This window comes from Camelus bactrianus, chromosome 9 (assembly GCF_048773025.1).
Source record: "Camelus bactrianus isolate YW-2024 breed Bactrian camel chromosome 9, ASM4877302v1, whole genome shotgun sequence".
NCBI classification, from domain to species: Eukaryota; Metazoa; Chordata; class Mammalia; order Artiodactyla; family Camelidae; genus Camelus; species Camelus bactrianus.
This window is the reverse complement of record NC_133547.1, coordinates 10533835-10554488: the sequence shown is the minus strand read 5'-3', so window position 1 is coordinate 10554488 and position 20654 is coordinate 10533835. Positions and strand designations below refer to the sequence as shown.

Here is a 20654-nt window from a genome sequence, read left to right as displayed (position 1 = left end):
CAGTATGTCTTGAATGTAGAACCTTGCAAAGTACCTTAGTGATCTTCTATCAAACCATTGGAACACACTCCACCAGCAAGGTGGGGGCAAGTGGCTGACTTAAATGACTTGCCCAAGGCCTTAGGTCCAGCCAGGACTATAAATGAGGTCAGTCTCTGAAGCCTATGTTCTTCCAACAACTAAGTTTTCCTAAAGCCAGGATGATTGGATCAAGACCAGGACCTCAAGGTCATAGGATCCAAAAAGTGAGGCCATAGATCTAGAAGCCCAAGTTAGAGAACTTGAATCAGAGATGAAAGAATCAGGAGGAGGAATCCAAGCTGGAGGTGCCCTTAGAGACAGCATGATCCCTTTGGTGCAGGTGAGGTGCCTGAGGCCCAGAGAGGGGAAGGGGTTTCCCCAAGGCCACACAGGTGCTAAGAGATGGAGTGGGAACTGAGGGCTCAGGGCCTGTTGGACTGGCCTCACTGAAACTCACCCTGAGGGGGAAGGAACTGGCAACTCCACTTCATCCTCATTTCATGCTGCCCAGGGTGGGTGGTCCCAAATGATGTCTGTTGGCGGTGAAGAGAAGAGCCAGGGCTGGGGTACTGGCAGAAAACAGGCTCCTGTGGCAGCCTGCGGGCAACTGCTCCCTCTCCTGGGTGATGTAAGTCACTCCCTGGGGTGGGGGCCACTGGGCTATTTCTGGAAGTTGGGATGAGGCATGTCTCCTGGCAACACAGATGCAGCTGAGTTGGTGGTGGTGGTGTGATGGAGAAAGGGGGATGTCATCACTTTGTGGAGGAGGGAAGCCCCTGATTAGTAGTCTCAGCCCCTGATTCTAGAGCCTTCAAAGCACCTCTAAGCCAGGTCAAATATGGATTCAAAAGTGCTCAGCTCCAGAACTGCTTTCAGGTCAGACCACAGCCCAGCCAGACTTACTGCGGCAAATTCTGGCTAAGTAGATGTCACAGGTGGCATTTGGTCTTGAAAACTCCAGCGGCTTCTCTAATCTTTAATGACCCATCCAAATCTATTCAGTATTTGCAAGACCATACCCTTGCTCTTTCCCACATCCTCTGGGATCTCTGATTCCAAGTAGAAAGTCCAAATCTCATGACACTTCAGTTAATGCATCCCATCGGAGACCCTCTTCATACCTATAACCCCTAGCATCCCTACAGACTCCCAAAGCTCCTTCCGGACGCATTTCAAGCATCCCTCACCTCTTCAGGTCCCTCAGAGATCCCCTCAGTCACCAGTAGTTTTTCGGTCTTCTACAGACCTTTTATAGGCACCCCAAGTCTTCTCTGACTTCACTGGTTCCCAGTAAGACCACTTCACCTAGTCATGGACTCCCCTGAGCACCCACTTACAACCCACTCTAACACCCCTCAACGACGTTCTCGGCTCGTATAGGCATTCAGGTAAGTTTCCCTCAGACTGACGCCTCAGACTCCCACGGACCCCAGTCCCCTCTGGCGGTTGCCCACGCGCAGCCCCCTGCGCATGTCCCACGGGTTCTGGCCGTTAAATAACTGCCGCAGTTCGACCCTGCTCGCCAGCCCTTGTAGGTCGTCTTGGTCCAGTTTAGGATTCCCCAGGCTTTGGGGCTTGATTCAGATTTTTGCCTTTGGACTCCGAGCCGCCGTCAGGGGGCAGCCGGCACTGTTTGGCTGAGAAATTACTACAACTCCCAGAAGCACCCGCTCTAGGCTGTGCGCGATATAGCCTCATTCATTGAGAATGGAGCGGAAGTGTGCCTGCGCTGTGCCTTCTGGTTAATGTAGTTCGAGAAGGCTTTAGCGCTACTGTCAGCCCGGCTCCATGGAGTCTGTGTCGGCTGGGAATTGCGGTCAGCTACAGACCGAGTGGCCCAGACTTTTTTCAGGCTTCAGAAAGGGCAGAACAGTGAGTGTGATCACAGGGTCTGATTAAAGTGAAGTCTAGAGACTCCATTTCCCATCATTCCACGAGGTAGGGGGAGCTGCGAGTGATTTCATTCCGGTTCCAAGTATTTCCGGGACAGACGGACGGACACGCACGCACGCACGCACGCGCGCGCACGAACTCTGTTTCCCAGCGCGCTTTGAGGCTCCCGTCCTTCCGGGTATTAATCGGTAAATGGGGAGACATAATGCGTGCACAAAAACCTGAGGCTACTTCTAGCAGCCGGCTTTTCTTTTTGGCCTTCCGGGATCCTGTAGTTTAGAAAGCGTAAGAACGTAAAAACCTGAATAGGGGTTCAAGACAGTCCTGAGAAACCGCCGGAAACTTTGTTTCCCAAATTGTTTGCGGGAAGGGTTTTTTCTCCTGGATTTGTGGACACTTGGAGCTTAGAGTGTTTGGACTCCATTTTCCAGCAGCCCCTGATCGACTTCGGCTCTTTTCTTGGGACCTGGGGGCGGGACAAGAAGCACTGAAACATTCTTCAGTTTCCCCTAGGCGACTACCGTCTTTCACCTTTCGCTCACACTCTCCCGAAGGTACCCATTAGACTACACTTCCCGGCAAGCCTCTGCAGCCTCCTCTCACAAAGGGTCAGGATCCGGTCTGGACTAGTCCCCAGCATGCTTCAGGATCCTTAGTAGACCCTTCTCCCTCAGTCAGTGGGAAGGCTGCCTTGAACTCCATTTCCCAGAAGACAAAAGGGCTTGATGTAATACCTTCTCTGAGGCCTTGGTGCTGACTACATTTCCCAGTAAGAACTACAGCCTAGCGTACAACGGAGGGGGACTGCTATACCTACTCCATTTCCTAGCCTATCTCCTGAACTGCAGTATCCACTTGGGGCTTAGGAAATCACATAGGACTCCATTTCCCGGCGTGCTTTGGGAGTCGCTTTACACCTGCAATGCGGTGAGGGCGTGGCGGCGACTCCATTTCCCGGCTTGCCTCACGGCCCGATATCTGTGGGTCCGTCAGTGTGGACTCAATTTCCCAGAGTGCATCTGGCGCCGGTCGGCAAACAACCAGTAGCCTAAGTGAGGGACTGGACTCCGTGTCCCAGAATGCATCAGGCCTACACTGCTCACTGATGGAGTGGCTGCGAGTTTATTTCTGAGGTACACCGAGGAACGACCGGTTGCCGCAACAGAGTGAGTGTGAGACTGTAACTCTGCTTCCGAAAGTGCTTCAGAGTCCGTGGTCTGCACAGTCGGCCAACTTACTGCCCAGTATTCTATTTCCCGACGTGCAGCGCGACCTAGCATCCTGTCTACTCTGAGGTATTTGCGGACTCCATTTCCCGGCGTGCCAAGCAGCTCTCTGAGAGGGCGGAGAGCGGCTACGGCGGCAAGAAGGGAAGGCGGACTGCATCTCCCAGCGTGCCTCGCGGCGGGCGCTGGGCCGGAGCCGGAGCCCGAGCGGCGCGGCCTGGAAGAGGCCGGAGCCCGGGGGAGGCGGCGGCGGCGGCAGAGGCGGGGGCAGCCCGGGCAGCCCGAGCCCCGCGGCCTGGGCCTGCGCTCGGCGCCATGAGCGGTGGCGCGCCTTCAGGGGGCGGCCCCGGGGGCTCGGGCCGGGCGCGGACCAGCTCGTTCGCGGAGCCAGGCGGCGGAGGCGGCGGCGGCGGCGGCCCCGGGGGCTCGGCCTCCGGCCCAGGCGGCAGCGGCGGCGGGAAGGCGTCAGTCGGAGCCATGGGCGGGGGCGTGGTGGCCCCGAGCTCCGGGGGTGGCCCCAGCGGCAGCGGCGGAGGAGGCAGTAGCGGCCCCGGTGCGGGCACCAGCTTCCCGCCGCCGGGAGTGAAGCTGGGCCGTGAGTATTAACGGCGCCCGTGGCGGGTGGAGATCGGGGGTCCCTGAAGCCTTTCAGACGTCAATCAAGTTCTTCTTTACTCTCGGAGAGAGGCTCGAGGTCACTGTGCCTACTTAAACTGGGATCTGAGCTTTACCCCTCCCAGAGAAAGGAATGGGGGTTACCATCACTTGGAGTTTGGGATTAGAATTAGTAACCCTCTAAGAGACAGGGGTCACAGTTTCCTGTTTTTCGAGTACTAAAGTCTTGGGTCCTTGAGCCTTCAAAACAGGGATCTGATGTTGCCATCCATTAGAGAACAGAATTAGGGGGTCATTATCGCTCGCAAATGGGACTCAAGGGTTATTGTTCCCCAAGACAACAAGAATAAGATCGCCACAGAAGGGGAATCTGAATTTGCTCCTCTTTAGAGCATGGGGATTTGGAGTGAATATCACTTAGAAGCAAAGGTTAGGATTTGCTGTGTCCCAGAGAACAGGGGCAGGCCTTTCTATACCTGGTACCCAGTCATCTTCTGTTTTAAAACGCTAGGCCTAGTATCATTACCTGTTCATAATATGTAGAATTGTACCCTCAATGGTGGAAATTAATGCTTGCTACTTCTTAGAAATACGGACACATTGGAAGTCAGCATACCTTTCAGAGCAAGTCCATAGTCACTCTTAATCAAAAAAGATTAGTGGGTCTTCTTTCACAAGAAATGGAATAGGGGGAGAGGGTCACAGTTCTTCTCTATAGAATAGGGATGTGAGATTATACCCATTTCATTATTCTGAGATATGATGTGATCTGGAAAAATAGCTATGCAGGATCACCTTCCTCCAGAAGAAGGTGTCACTGGCTCCTCAAAATGGATTTGATTCATCGGTGACATGCAGGATCACCTTCCTCCAGAAGAAGGTGTCACTGGCTCCTCAAAATGGATTTGATTCATCGGTGACCTTGTTGAGGGGAGGAACCTTTCATCAGTTCCCCAAAGAAAAGGGGTCACTATCCCCCAAGAATGTCACCAAATTTTGCTGCCATTCAGAGAATGGACTTGGGAATTACAGCTTTCCTTCAAAGGACTGAGGCTGGGATAGCCCCCTGATGATAGATGTCAGGTTCACCAGTCTCACTATAGTGCTCATCCTTTAGAGACCACTCATATGCAGGAAGGGTTCTGGGGCTCTGTACTACAGGTAACAGATGAGGTCACATCAATGCCTCCTTCTAGCCCCAAAGTACTTGGTTAAGAGCTAATTGCCCCCAAAAAGTGAGAGTCAGAGCACTAGCACTCATTATGGGAGGAGTCATTCATTTCTGTCACCAGAAACCAGTGGTGAAGTTACCAGTTCCACTTAGGGAGGACTTTGACATCACTATCCCCCGAGCCGTGAGAAAGGTTAGTGATTTCTTAAAGTAGAAGTACCTCAGGGTTACTGCTATCAGGTGGAAGAGGTTAGGTTAGGCTATCCACAGAGGAAGGGCCAGAGGGCTGTTAGTGCACAGTGGATGGATTCAACATCTGGGAGTGTCCGTGCCTCCTCAGATCAAGAGGGACCAGTGAATGCTGCTTACTGGAAGTGGAAATTGGGGGTTATCAAGCCTTGAACATCAAGAGGTTTCATGTGTCAGTATCCTCCCATATGGGAGGAGATGGCAGGATTTAGGGTTCCATGAAGGAAAGGAGGGAAAGGGCACTAGGAGGCATTCATCTTTAAAGATGGGGAAAGGACAAAGAACCCCCTCAATGAGCTTTCTGCAGAGATTTCCCTCCCTCTCACAGCCCTAGGCTGGGGTGGTGGCCAGAGGGGGAAAGGTCAGTAGATCCTGTGTTCCCTTTGTTCCCCAGGTGACAGCGGGAAGGTGACCACAGTGGTAGCCACTCTAGGCCAAGGCCCGGAACGCTCCCAGGAGGTGGCTTACACAGACATCAAAGTGATTGGCAATGGCTCATTTGGGGTCGTGTACCAGGCACGACTGGCAGACACCAGGGAATTGGTGGCCATCAAGAAGGTTCTCCAGGACAAGAGGTTCAAGGTAGCTTGTGGGGAACAGGTACAAGGAGGTTTGACTGCACATAACTGGTGAGAGAACTCCAGCAGGAGTGCTGGACTTGGGCTTCTACAGGGGATCTGAACATGGGCCAGAGAAGAAGGGAGTGAGTTGTGTGAAAGATGGGAATGTGTATTCCAGGAGAGCCCAAAGCTGACTTTTATTGCACTTTTGTTCTTTGTAACTGCTTTATAGGCAAGTTTAACTTACACAAAGATTCTCTGAGGATAGGTACTGTAGTCATTCCCATTCTAAGTAAGCAGAAACTGGAAACTGAGACTCAGATAAAAGAATTGCCCAAGGTCAAGACGAGAATCTGATTCCCAGGCCCTTCATCTTAATCACTAAGTTACACCCTGCCCAGAGGAGAAAGGAGGCTGATGGGCCTGATGAGTATTTTCGAAGGTCAAGCTCTGCCCCAGGGGTTTGGCAAGGGCAGGGTGAAATCCTGACTATGCTGCATGTGCTTTGGTATGGGGCTCTGTCCCCCTTTCCTCATTCATATAGAGGTGCCCTGTGAACTAGCAGAGGCCCAGGGAAATGGAAGAAGATAGCAGAGGTGGAAGCTGATGGATAATCGGTGTTTGAAGGACTGGAAGTCTGCATCCTAGGCTAGTCTGGATGTAGGAGAACTGGGCTGAAGGGATCTAGGTCAGAGCCTGGGGCTCAGCAGTGAGAACTCTCAGGGGCAGGAGAAGCTCCAGGATGCTGGTCAGAATTTGAATATAGTTAAGTCCCAGAAGTGAGTGGGATCTAACTATAGGGAATTCTGAGGCCCCTGAGGGGAACAGAGCATAGGGTAGAATGCTGAGGCTAGGTCTTCTGGAAGAGGTTGAGGCTGATCCCCTTTGGGAAGATGAGGATTAGAAGCCTGGAGACTGGGACTCAGGATTCAAGCCAGAGTCCAAGGGTCCAGATGCCTCCAGTGAAAGCAATAGGGAGGTGTGGGGACCAGTGTAAACTGGATGGCCACTATCTGTCTGCTGTTGCATGTGCCATGCAGGGAGATGGGCCTCATGTGGCCACATCATCTAATTTTTCAAGAGAAGCTGGAAAGCTTAGATTTACACGTGAAGTCATTTGATTTCCAAATGTCAGCAAAAAATCAAACACTTTTTAAAAGTAGGCTGAAGAAAGCACATACAAGTGGTCTAGGTTAGCCCAGAGGCCTCCAGCTTCTGTGTGAGGGGAGTGGGTTGGGGGTGAGGAATTGGGGGCTGCCCCAGGGGGCCTTGGATCTGGGACACAGGGAGTGGCTGCTTGGCTCTGTTGGCAGGAACAGTGAGCAGGGCTGTGGTGAGGGGTGCTGGGGGGGGAGGCAGGGAGAGTTGGTTGTTTTCTGAAGCTCTTTCCCTTTGCCCCCAAGAACCGAGAGCTGCAGATTATGCGTAAGCTGGACCACTGCAATATCGTGAGGCTGAGATACTTTTTCTACTCCAGTGGGGAGAAGGTGAGAGCTCGGTGTGTAGGGAAGTCCTCCACCTTGACTCCATTTGTTTGCCTGCCTGCCTTTCTCATGACTCAGTCCCTTCCCCTATTTTTCCCCACAAACCTCTCCCTCCTTGCTTGCTCTTTTCTCACAATACCTCACACCCCTCCTTTGCAGAAAGATGAGCTTTATCTAAATCTGGTGCTGGAATATGTGCCTGAGACAGTGTACCGGGTGGCCCGTCATTTTACCAAGGCCAAGCTGACCATCCCTATCATCTACGTCAAGGTAGGCAGGCAGGCAGGCTGCTGGAGTCCAGGCCCTACTGCCTCTGTGGGTACCCTCATCTCCAAGTTTACGTTGGTCTCTGGAGGCCTCATGGTCCCTGCCCTTGTCTCTATACCCCAGAGATGAAGCTCGCGAAACGCAAGGCAGCCCAACTAGAGGCCAGGGGCTCAACCAGGGACTGGGGAGGCTGCAAGGTACCTGAAAGCCCAGTGGCACCAGTGGTGCTGATGGAGTTAGCTCAGAATTGAGATAGGGACTGAGAATGCGGGGTGGGGGGTGGGTGGCGATGCTGAGGTTAGTCCCGGCCTCTGGAGCCTTGGCTGAGGAGGGTGGGAAGGAGGCAGGATTGGAGGGAAGTTAGTGTCCACATAGCCAGGAAAGCATGAGTCTTCATTTGTCACCTGTGCAGGCTCATTCCCCAGTGCCTGGTGCTGTGCCCTGTATATTACTACCCCTACGGAAGTGTTTAAGTAAACTAATGAGTGAATGAGCCTAGGGATGCTGTGGAGAACAGAGGCTGGAGCTGCCAGCTGCACTGGGAGAAGGAGGGTGCATTGCTGGAGGTTGCCTGTGCCCGGTTCTTCCTCCTGCTGGCTTTAAGCATCCCAGGCCTAGGTGAGCCATGGGACTCTCCCAGTAGTTGGTGCTGTGGGACCTTACCTCCTGGGAGGGTCTTGTCTGGTTTGTTGAATATGTCCTGTGGCTGTCTGGGTATCAGGCCCAACACTGAGCAGTTCCAGAGGCCCAGTTGACTGAGACCCAGGTCTTGCTCCTAAAGAGTTCTCAGTTTAGCAGGATAGACAGGTATCACAAGAACTATAAAAGTACTGCCATACTAGAAGGATCACAGGGAATTCTGGAAACAGAGGTGGCCCCCAGCCCTGCCTGCTTTGTGGGTGAGAAGGATCCAGGAATGCTTCTGGAAGGAGACCAGGCACAGGGCAAGAAAGTGAATTCTCTTGCCAAGGGCAGTGAGAACAGAGGAAGAGGGGGCCCAGGAAGCAGGCCTGAGCAGTTATTATGTGCCAGCTACTGGTCAAGGCCCTGGGGGATGCGCCAGCGATGGAAACACAAAGATCCCTGCTCTTTTGGCACTTCCATCCTAGTCAGTAGGAAGGAGAGTGGCAGGAAAACCCAGCCGGAGGAGGGCTGGCGCGTGAATGGTTTTGACTGACGGATGAAAGAGGCTGAGCCCTTCCTGTAGCCAGTGGTTTTGGTGAGGGGGAAGCTGAGTGCCTGGCTCCCTAGCCTGCTTTAAAATGGCCTCCCTGAAGTATTTGTCTTATTCATCAGGCCTCTGCTGAAATGTGTGATTGAAGCAGTGGTTTCCCAAGTATGGAACAGCACCAGCACTAGGAAGCTTGTCGCAAATGCCTTGAGAACCACTGATCAGAAACTCTGGGAGTGGGGCCCAGCAGCCCCTGTTTTGACAAGGCCTCCCAGTGATTCTGGTGCTCACTAAAGTGAGAACCAAGAGGCAGCAGAAGCGTTTTCCATTCAGGGAGAGTGGGCCTGGAAGGGCTCTTCAGGCTGAGATGGTGGAGCGGTGGCATGCTGTGTGGGAGAGCTGGGCTGGAGTTGTGCTGTCCCCTGCCTGCTCCAGGTGTACATGTACCAGCTCTTCCGGAGCTTGGCCTACATCCACTCCCAGGGTGTGTGTCACCGCGACATCAAGCCCCAGAACCTGCTGGTGGACCCCGACACAGCTGTCCTCAAGCTCTGCGATTTTGGCAGGTAGGCCTGACCTGGGGTGTGCTGGGTGGCCGAGGGGGTGAGGAGGGATCCTGATCCTTGGCTTGTGTTCACCCCTGCCCATCTCTTCCCACAGTGCAAAGCAGTTGGTCCGGGGGGAGCCCAATGTCTCCTACATCTGTTCTCGCTACTACCGGGCCCCAGAGCTGATCTTCGGAGCCACTGATTATACCTCATCCATCGGTCAGACTTGAGGGAGGTTGGGGTGGGAATGGGAGTCATGGCAGTTTTTGAGTTCTTTCTGTGTATGTCTGCCAGGGTCTGGGATAAAAGCTCCACATCTGTTCTTTTATCCAGTCCTCACATATTTAGGAAGGTGATGCTGTTGTACATGCGTTTTACAGTTGAGCAGTCTAAGGCTTAGAGTGGTGAGGCCACCTGCCCACAATTAAACTGCTGGGACTGGGCAGGGCTGGGCTCTGAAAGCTGACCTGACTCCAGAGTCCATACCAGCTCTGGAACCTCCCAGTCAGCACTCTCTTCTCAGTCAGGAGGAGGGGCTGCCAGTGACCTTCAGGGAATCGGGAGGTGAGGCTTTGCCACCATGAGGGGTGTGACCTGCTCACAGGGCCTGTGCCCTTCCCTGTTGCTGGGGATGACAGTGCCAACTTCCAGGCCTGAAGAGAGGGTGTGAAAGGGTTTGGAAAAGAACATTCATCGGTACTTCAAGGAAACCTCACTCCCTAGGTGTGAACTTGTGCTGTGGGGTCAAGGTACAGACCAGGGAGGGGTGACTACTGGGCTGCAGCTGTTTCTGAGGGTGGGATAGAGGCCAGAAATGAGTAAGGCAGCCCAGGTCTTAATGCTTTACCTTCCTAGGTCCCAAGGAACACAGGCACCTGTTCTAGGCCTGTGGATCTGTCCTCTGAGGTTAGAAGCAGAGAAAAGGCTTATTGGGGTCACAGAGTGGACAGAGACAATGGAATCATCTAGATTGGAGAGTGCAGCACAGTCAGGCAGACCTCCAGGTTCCAGGTCAGGTCCTATGTTCCTAAGCTATATGTGACCTTGAGCAAGGCATGTCCTCTCTGAGCGGAGAAAATGGGGCTCCCTGGCACCTCAGGATGACCATGAAGGATAGAAACGTCTGTAAGCAGATAGGCATGGTAACTCTGACTCTCCTCCATTCCTCTTCAGATGTGTGGTCAGCTGGCTGTGTACTGGCCGAGCTCCTCCTGGGCCAGCCCATCTTCCCTGGGGATAGTGGAGTAGACCAGCTGGTGGAGATCATCAAGGTGAGGGCAGGGCCAGGGTGGTCAGGGACGTGGCTAAGGGCTAAGGGCCTTGGCTCAGACCCCTCCCTTTCATTACAGGTGCTGGGAACACCAACCCGAGAACAGATCCGAGAAATGAACCCCAATTACACGGAGTTCAAGTTCCCCCAGATTAAAGCTCACCCCTGGACAAAGGTGGGGCAGGGGTAGGGGCTCAGGCAGCATGACTGAGGTCCCTATTGGAGGCCAACTGGTCTCAGGACCTGGCTACAGAGTCATGGCTCAGTAGCGGGTCGGTACCTTTCAAAGTTCATGGAATTTCCCATACTCTAAAAATTGAGGACCCACAGTAGATTCAAGAGTCTCATTTTTCTGGTGGGGAAACAGGCTCACAGCAGGGCCCAGTCATAGGGCCTGAGCCCTATGAGTGAGCGAGTTGCTCACTGACACAAACTGACCTCCCTTGAGTGGTTGTGCCTCAGTTTCCTCATAGGGGAAGTGGGTTTGTGGGAGGCGGGCAGTCACGTTTGCTGCAGGCACTGCAGAAGAAAGGTACAGGTACACCACTGCACAGGACGTCTCACCCTCGTGACCTCTGTCCCCCCACACCCCAAGGTTTTCAAATCCCGAACGCCACCCGAGGCCATTGCGCTCTGCTCTAGCCTGCTGGAGTACACACCGTCCTCAAGGCTCTCCCCGCTGGAAGCCTGCGCCCACAGCTTCTTTGATGAACTGCGAAGTCCCGGAACCCAGCTCCCCAACAACCGCCCGCTTCCTCCTCTCTTCAATTTCAGTCCTGGCGGTGAGGGCACAGCCTGGGATCCTGGGAGTTGGAGGGGCAGCCAAAGATTGTGAAAAGCTTGGTGTTGAAGACAGGAGTGGGGAGCTGAGGGTGGGCTACAAAGCAGGCCTGGGACTCAGGAAAGGCCTCCTGATTCAGGGAGACCCGAACCTGCTTCGCTCTGCGATCTGTGCTAGGCTCTTTGTAGGTTTTCATTTAAAGCATTCAGTGGCTACATGTGTCCACAAACAACTGGCCTTGCCCAGAGCTGGGTCCCTATTTGGTGTCCCTTTCTAACCTCATCTGGGCCTCCAGAAGCCCTGCCCCCTGACTGGGCATGTCCATTCCTGTCTCTAGAACTCACCATCCAACCATCTCTCAACGCCATTCTCATCCCTCCTCACTTGAGGTCCCCAGCGGGCACTGCCTCCCTCACTCCATCCTCACAAGGTAAGTCTCGGACCATCTGCCATTTCTCAGTGTGGGGGCGGGGGGTGGGGCAGGCCTGTTCTCAAAGCCCCTCAGTTTCCTGCAGGTATTCGAAAATTGTTGACATTCTGACAGAAAGCGTTATTTTACATGTGAATGGCCACCTTTATAAGGCATTATTGGCCTCTATTTGTGTTTAAATGCAAACTGGAAAACGAAAGACGTATGTTTGGCTTACACAAACAAAGTTAAATATGTTGCTCACATTTAAAAATTGGGGCCATTTTATGTACAAATCCAGATTTCCTGTTTCGCTTGAAGAAAATCAGACTGGGCAGCAGTGGGCCTGCCTCTCCTCAGGGCAGTACTGTTAGCTGGAGCTGAGTTCCAGCTGCCCCCTGTTCTGTGGGGCCTGGCTCTCTGGTGAGTCCCTCAATGACCAACCTGCCTTTGGCACTTGAGTTTGCAACCCTAGACCTAAAGTGACAGTGTTCAGTTTCTAATGTAGCATCTCACACCAACTTCCTACTCTTGGGGGTGAGGGGACTAAAAGGCAAAGGATAACTGTCTGCTCCTTCTTCCCCACCTCAGCTTTAAGTGAGGCTCAGACCGGCCCGGACTGGCAGTCGACTGATGCCACAGCTCCCCTCACTAACTCTTCCTGAAGGCCCCACCGACTACCCTTCCATCTGGGAGCCCCAAGTAGGGGCTGGGAACGGGGTAGGGGGGCCATAGCCCAACAAGCTCCTGCCCTGACAGGCTGGGCCCCTAGACTAGAGGGCAGAGGTAAATGAGTCCCCATCCCCACCTCCAGTCCCTCCCTCACCAGCCTTACCCCTGTGGTGGGCTTTTTAAGAGGATTTTAACTGGTTGTGGGGAGGGTAGAGAAGGAAGGACAAGGGGTTGGGGGCATGAGGACCTCCTACCCCCTCGCCTCCCCCCCCACACCTCCACCTTCTCCAACCCCCCTCCCCTCTTGTGTCCCTTGTAAATAGAACCAGACCAGCCCCTCTTCTCCTCTTCCCTTCCCTGGCCCCCGGGTGTAAATAGATTGTTATAATTTTTTTCTTAAAGAAAATGTCGATTCACACCGTCCAACCTGGTCCCTTCCCCTCCTACAGCTGTGTCCCCCCTCTCCTGTCCTCTGCCCCTAAGGCCTCCTCCCTCCTCACCCAACCCTGGAGGGCAGGGGCAGTGGGGGAGCTCCTGATGTCTTAGTTTTCACAGTAAGGTTTGCCTGTGTACAGACCTCCGTTCAATAAATTATTGGCATGAAAACCTGCTTCCTGTCTGGCCACCTGTTTTCAGAGAGGTGAGGGATGTGCCTGAGGGGCCTGTCCTGGGACAGGAGTGGGCTGATCTCCTGATAAGGGAGCAGGGTAGAGTGACCCTGGCTCAGGTGCTCAAGCTTCCTGCATTTCAGCTCCTCATGTGTCACGATGAGCTGGGTCTGGCTTATCCACTCAAGGGCCTGGGAGGACCCTGCCCCCCCAGACCCAGCACAGATCATCTGCTTCCACTTAGGGAGGGAAGCACTGTCGTTCCTTGGTGACTGGTGAGAATTGGCCATTAGATAGGTCAAGGCCACAGAGTGTAAAGTCAAGGTTTGAACAAGAGGGTCCCTGTCTCAGCCTGAGCTATTGGCCGCTTTAGGGGGACACAGGATGATGGGGGGGGCACTCAGGCCGGAACAATCTGGGTGTAGACTCTTGGTGGACATGGATGGGGCAGAGTTGCTGTCCCCAAACCCTAACAGGTTGTCCCACCGCCATGACTTCTGCCAGGTCTGGCTCTATCCTCTCCCTCCTGGACCAACTCCAGCTTCCCCCTTGTCCCACCCCAATGCCAGGGAGCCCTAATCCCCACTTGTGAGCCTCTCCCGTCACTGCCCCAGCTTCTTAGGCGAGCTTTCAAGGCCTTCCCAGGTCTAGGTCTCCCTCCTTCCCTGCCTCATCGCCTCTCTGCCCAGCTTCCCTCCTAGGCAGCCCAGCTGCAGCCATGTTCTGCTGCACCTGTCTGAGCACCTTGGTCTGCAGAACCCTGGGAGGAGCCTGTCTGACGGACCTGCCATAAATCATCTGCTTCTAGTTAGAGAGGGAAAGATTGTTACCCCGAGTAACCTTTGAAAAGGTTGGGGATTCCCTCTTGCTCCCAAGAACTTTGATCTTTCCAGGCCCCATTAAACCCCAGCTGCTCTGTGACAAGTGATTCGCTTTTCTTCCAGTCACAGTGACTCCTCTGAGCCCGACTCCTGCACTCGTTTCAGGTCACAATCACTCAACAGCACTGATTACAGATACGGGCTGAAAAGACCACCTGGATGCCAATCTCCGCTGACGCCTCCGCCTAGCTATGAGAACTTGGGCAAGTTTCTGTCCCTATTTTCTTATTTGGGGTGACACTGAGATCACCTCACAGGCCTGCTGGGATCATAATACATGTATAGTAGTGCTAACTGCGGTGCCTGCCACGGCTAGGCAGTCAAATGTTTGCTGTTATTGTGGCTGTCAATAACTGGACTATCTCCAAGTATACCAAGAACTCCCCTCTTTGCAGTGCTGCCTGCCTGGAATATTTTCTTCCTCTTCCACTAGCAGATTTCTACTTTTTCTTCAAGGATTACCGCCTCTAGGAAGTCTGACTCCTGATCTACCACAGAGGTTTGGTCTCTGCTGTGGGATCCTACTGTCCCTGGACATCCCCAATGCAGCCCTGAGGATCTTTGGGGCTGAGATCTGTCTGCCCTGACCAGGGGGAGGGCAGAGGCCTGATTCACCTCTGGCCCGCAGTGTTACCCAGCACATGGGAAGGTGGCCTTAGGACACCCAGGCTGAATAAATCAACAAGACACTCAAAGAGCAAGGCCATCTGTACTTGTGTATGCTCCTCTGACCACACTGGGTGGCTCTTGGGGGAGCCCATGTCTGACTCATTCCTGGGTCTCCAGTATCACCCAGTCTGCAGTTGAGTACCAGGGTACCTACAGATTTCCCTCCATGCTGTCAAAAGTGAGATTCAGGAAGCCCAGAGAAGTCAAGTGCCTTCTTCCATCAGGCAGAGCCAAGTCCTTGGAGCCCTGAGTCCAGGGAAGGCTAGGGCTGGGGGGATAAGCAGAGGACCCGCAGAGGTATGTGACAGTACCCAGCATAGACCTGGCACATGGTTGGGGCTCAGGAAAGGTTACCTGATGTTGCTGGGCACCAGGGTGATGCAGAGCAAAGAGCCTCGGAGAACCCCGATTTGCAATGCAGTGGGGTGACCTGGGATAGATCATATCATGTCTCAGAGCTCCAATGTCCCCTCAGGCAGAGGAAGATGACAACTGATGGGGTCGTTCTGAGGAGTCAGGGAGTAAGAGGCCAGGGCGGATGCTGGCACCTGATGGGCACCAGAGGGGCTTGCCAGAGGGTGGTCCCCTTTCTCCCCAGGAGTGCCCACACTTGCTTTTGCAACCAAACTCTTTTACTGTTGCTCTTCAGCTCTGTCACACAAAGGCCGTGTCCAATTGCAACAGTCCGCTTGCTTCACTAGCCCCCAGTGCCGCCTGGCACAGCTGCAGTGTGTCCACAAGTGCCAGTGGCTGGGACGTCTCAATGATGGCAATGGTCTCTCCGAGCTCTGTGCACATGATCGTCTGCTGAGGCTCGGGGGGCGGGGGCTGGGCGGTAGGAGGTGATCTGGGAGGCTGCAGCGTCACTGTCCGTGCTTGGGCATGGACCCGCTGATGCAGTCGCAGGCCCGCCATGGCACGGAACCAGCGGCCGCAGGTCCCGCAGTAGTAGGGGCTCTTGTTGTAGAGACCAGTGATGGGGAGGCGGGGTGCACGGGCAAAGGCGACTGGCCGCAGGTGCAGCCTCCGGTGCTGCTGCAGGTTAGAGCTTTGTGTAAAGCGCTTGCCGCAGTCCAGGCATTGGTAAGGACGCACGCCCGTGTGGGTCAGTTGGTGCCGGCTGAGGTTGGCCAGAGAAGCAAAAGTCTTGCCACAGGAGTGGCACTGGAAGGGCCTCTCGCCTGTGTGCGTCCGCAGGTGGTTACGCACGTGGACTAGCTTCTTGAAGCCCTTGCCGCAAACACCACAGCGGTGCCGCCGCTCAGGAGGCCCGTGGACTGCGCGCCGGTGACGGGAGAGCCGGGAGGCTGAGGCAAATGACTTGGAGCACTGTGGGCAGGGCAGCTGGGCAGGTGGGGTTGGGGGTGGTGGTGGGGGCGTGGGCTCTGCTGGAGCCGGGGAGGCTGCCACCACCGCTGTGGGGGGTGCCCCACTCTTGCCAGCATGAGTACGCCGGTGATAAAGGAACTTGGTCATGTTGCTGAAAGTTTTGCCACAGCGGCAGCGATGCAATGGGTTGGCGGTGTGGGCCCGCCGGTGGGCCACCAATGTGAGTTCTGTGCCGAAGCCACGGCCACAGTCAACACAGAGGTAGCGGGCTTCGCCGCGGTGCAGCCGCAGGTGCTGCTCCAGTGAGGCTGCTTTCTTGAAGACCTTGGAACAGGCTGTACATTCATGTGTGCCACCGACATGGGCCCGCCCGTGAGCCAGCAGCCGGTTTGCTGAGCTGAAGCTGCGCTGGCACTGGCTGCAGTGGAAGGGGTGAGCCACCGATGCTGGGCCATGGGATGCCCGCTGGTGTCGCCTGCGTGCTGCTGGTGAAGTCCAGTGTTGTGGACAATCCCCACAAGCCTGGACCTGGCTGGCTGTGGACTTCTCACTTCCCACAGCATCATCACCAACCTCTGCTGCTGCCTCTTCCTCATCTTCTGTCTCTTCATCCTCATCTTCTTCATCCTCATCTTCCTCCTCCTCCTCCTCTAGCCCGTTGCGCTCTTCTTTCTCTAGGGAGTCAAAGTGGGTGCCTTGATGCTCCAAGAACTCCTCAGGGGTGGTACAGAGGGTAGAGCACTCGGGACACTCATAGGGCTCCATCTTGATTTCGGGTGGAGCAGGGGGTGGAGGTGGTGGTGTCAGGGGAGGCAGAGGAGGTGGCACTGGAGGTTTAACTGCTGTAGCAGAAAGGTGCTGGGCCTTGCGATGAGCCACCCACAGCTCAGGTGAGGGGAACAGCTCCTGGCAGTCTCCACACTGGTACTGGATCTGGCTTGCAGACTCCCGGAGGTGGGCGTCCTGGTGGGCCAGGAGTTCACTGGGGGAGAGGATGAGCTGGCTGCACTCACCGCACTGGAAAGGCCCATCCTCAGTGCCTGGCACTAGCTCTGGCTCCAGGCCAGTGTCCAGGGTGGTCAGCGCCTCCTCCTCCTCTGTGACAGTGGGCACGTGCTGCTCCTGGTGTGAGAGGACTTCCTCCAGTGTGTTGTAGAGGCTGCCACACTCAGAGCACATGAACTGGAAGAAGAGGGATGAGGCAAGGGCCTCTCCAGGTGTCATCTCGGTCACCTCTGTTGACATCTCTGTCTTCTCCCCTAACATCGGTGTTGACATCTCCATTGCCCCTGGTGTCATCTGTGTTGGCATCTCAGCCACCTCAGCCACCTCAGCCACCACTTCTGCCATTGTGTGGAAGGCAGTGCCTGGAGAAAGAAGGGAGACCTAGTGAGACACTAGGAACTCAAGGGGAGAGGGGATGTCTCAGGAGTCCTCTTGCCCATCAAGTCACTCACCAGCCTCTACCAACCAGAAAGTCTGGAGCCAGTGTTTATACCTCGGTCTTCAATGAGCCTGTGACTCTGTAGTTGACCTGCATCCCATGGTGGCCAGGCATCTGCAGGAGAGACAGCCCTCCTCAGTCTGGCCTCTGATGCCACCTTCCTTACCCAGAGGGCCAGGTACACCCTTTCCAAGAACATAATGTGTCTTTGTGGGCCTCTTGGCCTTTGCCTGTGCAGTTTCCTCTCCGTGCAGCAGCTTTCCTTCATCAACATATACAAAGAGATGCAGCAAAACAAAGTGTTTCAGAGCACAGGCTCTGGAACCAGACTGCCCTTCGCTTGACTTTGAGTTCCACCATTTACTTCACCTCTCTGAGACTGTTTTCTCATCTGTGAAAGGGAGCTAAAAGTAGTAATAACTGCAAAGTCCCTGGTACCTGATAAACATTAGGTAGAATCATTACTTCTAATTCTGCAGAAATGTTGCCTTTGGACCCCAAGGCTTTGATGCTGTGATTCCATCTGCCAAGAAAGTTCCCTCTTCTGGTCTAGCAAACTCCTATCCAGTATTTCCTTTGTGAAACCTTTTAAAATAACATAATTACACCCACAGGGTGGTGACCACTCCCTCCTCCTTGGGGTTCCTATGGTATCCTGTGCCACCTCTATCATAGCAAATATCATGAACATGGGATAGAGTCTCTGTGCTCCCCACCAGATTCAGCCTGCAGGCAGGGCAGGTCTGATATGTTGTAGGGGCTGTTGTCAGCAATAAAACCACTGACCAAGGAGAAGGATTTTAACCTTTGAACTTCCTCTGTGTGCCCCATCTCCCCCTCTACATGTGTGAGCTCAACCCACCCCAGGCCCCTTCACATAGCAGAGGCTCAGAGTCCCTACAGCAAATGTCCCCCATTCAGGCCTAGAAGTAACTTTCCAAATAAAACCTCTACCATCTCCATCTCTTCAACTCATCTGTTAGTGTTAGAGGGCAGGTGGAGTTCAGCTTACAGCCCTGCACACAAAAGTTGCTTGTGTTAAGGTCCCAGAGGGCAGGGATTTTAGTCTGTTCACCACAAATGGCACTCAGTAGATAGTGAATGAATAATGCTCCCTCCAGGAAGTGTGGCCCCCAGAGTTTAACTGTCCCTTATCACTTCTCCCACCAGAGCAGCCCTCCTATTAGACTGTGAATTCCCACAGTAACAAGGCCCAGCAAGGGGTCCTGTTATCAGCTGGTGTCTAATAACTGCTCCTTGAGTAAACGATTCCCTAAAAGCCCAAGAGCTAAACTTTCCAACTCCCTCACTAATTTTTTAGTTGCCAGGGCCCTGGCACACAACCACCATTCAACAACGGACCTTCTTGGAAGCAGTCAATCAGGGGCCTGAGAGTTCAACTTTTCATTGTGTACAGCCCCACTCCAGAGAATTCCCTTCCTGAGAGGCCCAGTGCCTGGTGCATGACTTATACAAAGTAGATACCCAGTGAATGTCTAGAAGGTGGCCTGAGAGACCTGAAATTTGGACTTTCCTAGTCTACATTCCCCCCTTCCCAATCTTGGATTATGAACTGCTTGGGTGGGTTTTTCTTATACAGTAGATTAATAAGTCCTTCCAGGAAAGAGCCCACCAGGGGCCTGGAAGTTCAGCTTTCCCGAGACACATCCCTTTTCTCTGACCAGACTCATCAACAACTCCTCAGCCTGAAAGCTCTCTGAAAGAGGTGGAGGGCCAAGGAGCTCAAGCGTAGGCTCCTGCACACCACAGGGGCTCAATCAACGCTCCAGGGCACATAGGAAGGAGCGTTCCCCTTCCACTCCGCGCCGCTCCCTCCCTCGCGCAGGCCCCAAAGCTCCTCGACCCCCGATGTCCCCTTCCTTCTCATTCCGCCCTCTCCATACGCCCAGCACTCTCTTCACCGGCCAGCCCCGCGGCGCCCTCACCCGTCTCTCTCGTCTCCTGCAGCCCCCGCCGCTCCTGACACAGACCCTCTTGCTCCAGGCGTGCGGGACCCCTCACTATCCACTCCTCCCATTGGGCGGTGCCCTTACCCGTGACGGCCAATCAGAGCCGAAAGCAGAGGGCACGCGCTCTTGCGCCTGCGTGTGGACGCTCAGGCGGGGCTCGGCGAGTTTCTCCACGCACGCAATCGTGCCCTGTGGGCGGGGCTCGGGGCTCGGAGAAGCGCCTGCGCAGTTCTCTCGGGCTGCTCTGCCGAAAGTCTGCAAGTGCAGAGCATCATTGGAAAGCGAGGGGCCATGGAGTGGCCCAGGTGACGGGAGACCTTGACAGAGGTGTCATTTCATAACTGAAGAGACTGAGCATCTCCGAGAGCACAGCCTGGAGTCAAACACACTTGGGTGCTTCCCCTCTCTGGGCTTCACTTTTACTCCTATGTAACATGGGCTTGAATCACATCCACCTCAAAGGCTGTTGAAGGGATTGGATGAAATCAAACACATAAAAGCACTTAGCACAAAGCCTGTTACACCGTGGATGCTCACCATAACCCATCTAATATGGACATAGTCCTTAACAGTTTGTAAAATTGCTTTCCCTTCCCTCCCACTCTTCAGTTGACTTAATGATATTCATTTATTGGCCACCTGCTGTGTTTCCGGCCCAGGACTGGGTTTCAGTAGGTGACAATTGCCATCAGGGAGAGAGGAAAGGACTCTTTCGAGGTCACTGCTGCAGCCCAAGCAGAGCTAGTGTTGAGTCAGTGCCAACCTCCCAAGGGGTAATTCTGAGGGTGGGAACGGGTCCATGGGAACCTGTCTCAAGGCACGTGCAGGCTCTGACCTTGAGTCACCTAAGTCGGAGGAGGGCTAGCCGCCACGCCCAGGGCCCCCGCCACGGGGTAGGAGGAGGGTGGGGGACGCTCGGACATGCACCCTCCACGCCAACTCTCTTGAGAGAGACCCACTCTTACCAGAGAGAAACTCGTAGTTGCAGATTAGAAAGAGGGTATTGGGAGTCCCTGTGACCTTGGAGGGCAGCGACTGGAAGAGGTTATGGAGGCGAGGGCGTTGGAGTTCCTGGGGGGTTGTCTCACTGTAATGGGGGAGTCGTGATGGACGCCATCAGGGGGTGCACAGTCGAGATGGAGGGGTCTACTGCAATCAAGAAGCATATATTAGTTCATAATATGAAATGGGGGAATCCTGGTCTTGATAGGGGAAGGAATTTATAGATGGAGGATTTCTGCTGGATATGGCGGTATTCCAGTCAGGATCATGAAATGGCACAGCTGGGATGTAGCCAATAGGAATAAAAGGGCAGTCTACTGGAGTAGAGTCCAAATCCCGATCATAAGGGGCCAGGGCGCTTCTGGGAGCCAGGAAAGTCATGATTGTGGTCCTTTGCCGTAGGCAAGTGGGAAC

The 20654-nt window shown here is 54.3% G+C and overlaps 2 protein-coding genes across 8 annotated transcripts; one reads left to right on the top strand and one right to left on the bottom strand.

The window, feature by feature from the left end:
* The first annotated feature begins 3317 nt into the window (after window positions 1-3317).
* Window positions 3318-14527, top strand: GSK3A (glycogen synthase kinase 3 alpha). 5 transcript variants are annotated; one of them, XM_074369556.1, is made up of 12 exons: window positions 3318-3735; window positions 5570-5775; window positions 7139-7222; window positions 7379-7489; window positions 9093-9223; window positions 9318-9424; window positions 10379-10476; window positions 10555-10650; window positions 11071-11257; window positions 11594-11686; window positions 11967-12088; window positions 13932-14527. In XM_074369556.1, the coding sequence occupies exons 1-11, from the start codon at window positions 3456-3458 to the stop codon at window positions 12047-12049; spliced, it is 1476 nt and encodes a 491-aa protein (XP_074225657.1). In that variant the 5' UTR covers window positions 3318-3455; the 3' UTR covers window positions 12050-12088; window positions 13932-14527. The 5 variants fall into 5 exon arrangements, with proteins under 5 accessions (XP_074225657.1, XP_074225661.1, XP_074225659.1 ...); XM_074369560.1 differs by lacking the exon at window positions 11967-12088 and having other exon boundaries at window positions 3320-3735; XM_074369558.1 differs by lacking the exon at window positions 13932-14527 and having other exon boundaries at window positions 3323-3735; window positions 5570-5757; window positions 11967-12227.
* Window positions 14517-19315, bottom strand: ZNF526 (zinc finger protein 526). Of its 3 annotated transcripts, none has more exons than XM_074369554.1 (3): window positions 19215-19315; window positions 17282-17382; window positions 14517-17191 (listed from the first exon to the last, which is right to left on the bottom strand). In XM_074369554.1, the coding sequence occupies exon 3, from the start codon at window positions 17172-17174 to the stop codon at window positions 15150-15152; it is 2025 nt and encodes a 674-aa protein (XP_074225655.1). In that variant the 5' UTR covers window positions 17175-17191; window positions 17282-17382; window positions 19215-19315; the 3' UTR covers window positions 14517-15149. The 3 variants fall into 3 exon arrangements, with proteins under 3 accessions (XP_074225655.1, XP_045366488.2, XP_074225656.1); XM_045510532.2 differs by having other exon boundaries at window positions 17323-17382; window positions 19215-19291; XM_074369555.1 differs by lacking the exon at window positions 17282-17382 and having other exon boundaries at window positions 19215-19312.
* Window positions 19316-20654: the final 1339 nt, after the last annotated feature.

Excerpts from the sequence above, each read along its gene's own strand:
- ZNF526 (XM_074369554.1), bottom strand. The coding sequence starts at position 17,174 with ATGGCAGAAGTGGTGGCTGAGGTGGCTGAGGTGGCTGAGATGCCAACA.
- GSK3A (XM_074369556.1), top strand. The coding sequence starts at position 3,456 with ATGAGCGGTGGCGCGCCTTCAGGGGGCGGCCCCGGGGGCTCGGGCCGG. Across the intron at positions 7,490-9,092 it reads TCCCTATCATCTACGTCAAG|GTGTACATGTACCAGCTCTT; the intron begins GTAGGCAGGCAG and ends TGCCTGCTCCAG. Across the intron at positions 9,224-9,317 it reads AAGCTCTGCGATTTTGGCAG|TGCAAAGCAGTTGGTCCGGG; the intron begins GTAGGCCTGACC and ends CTCTTCCCACAG.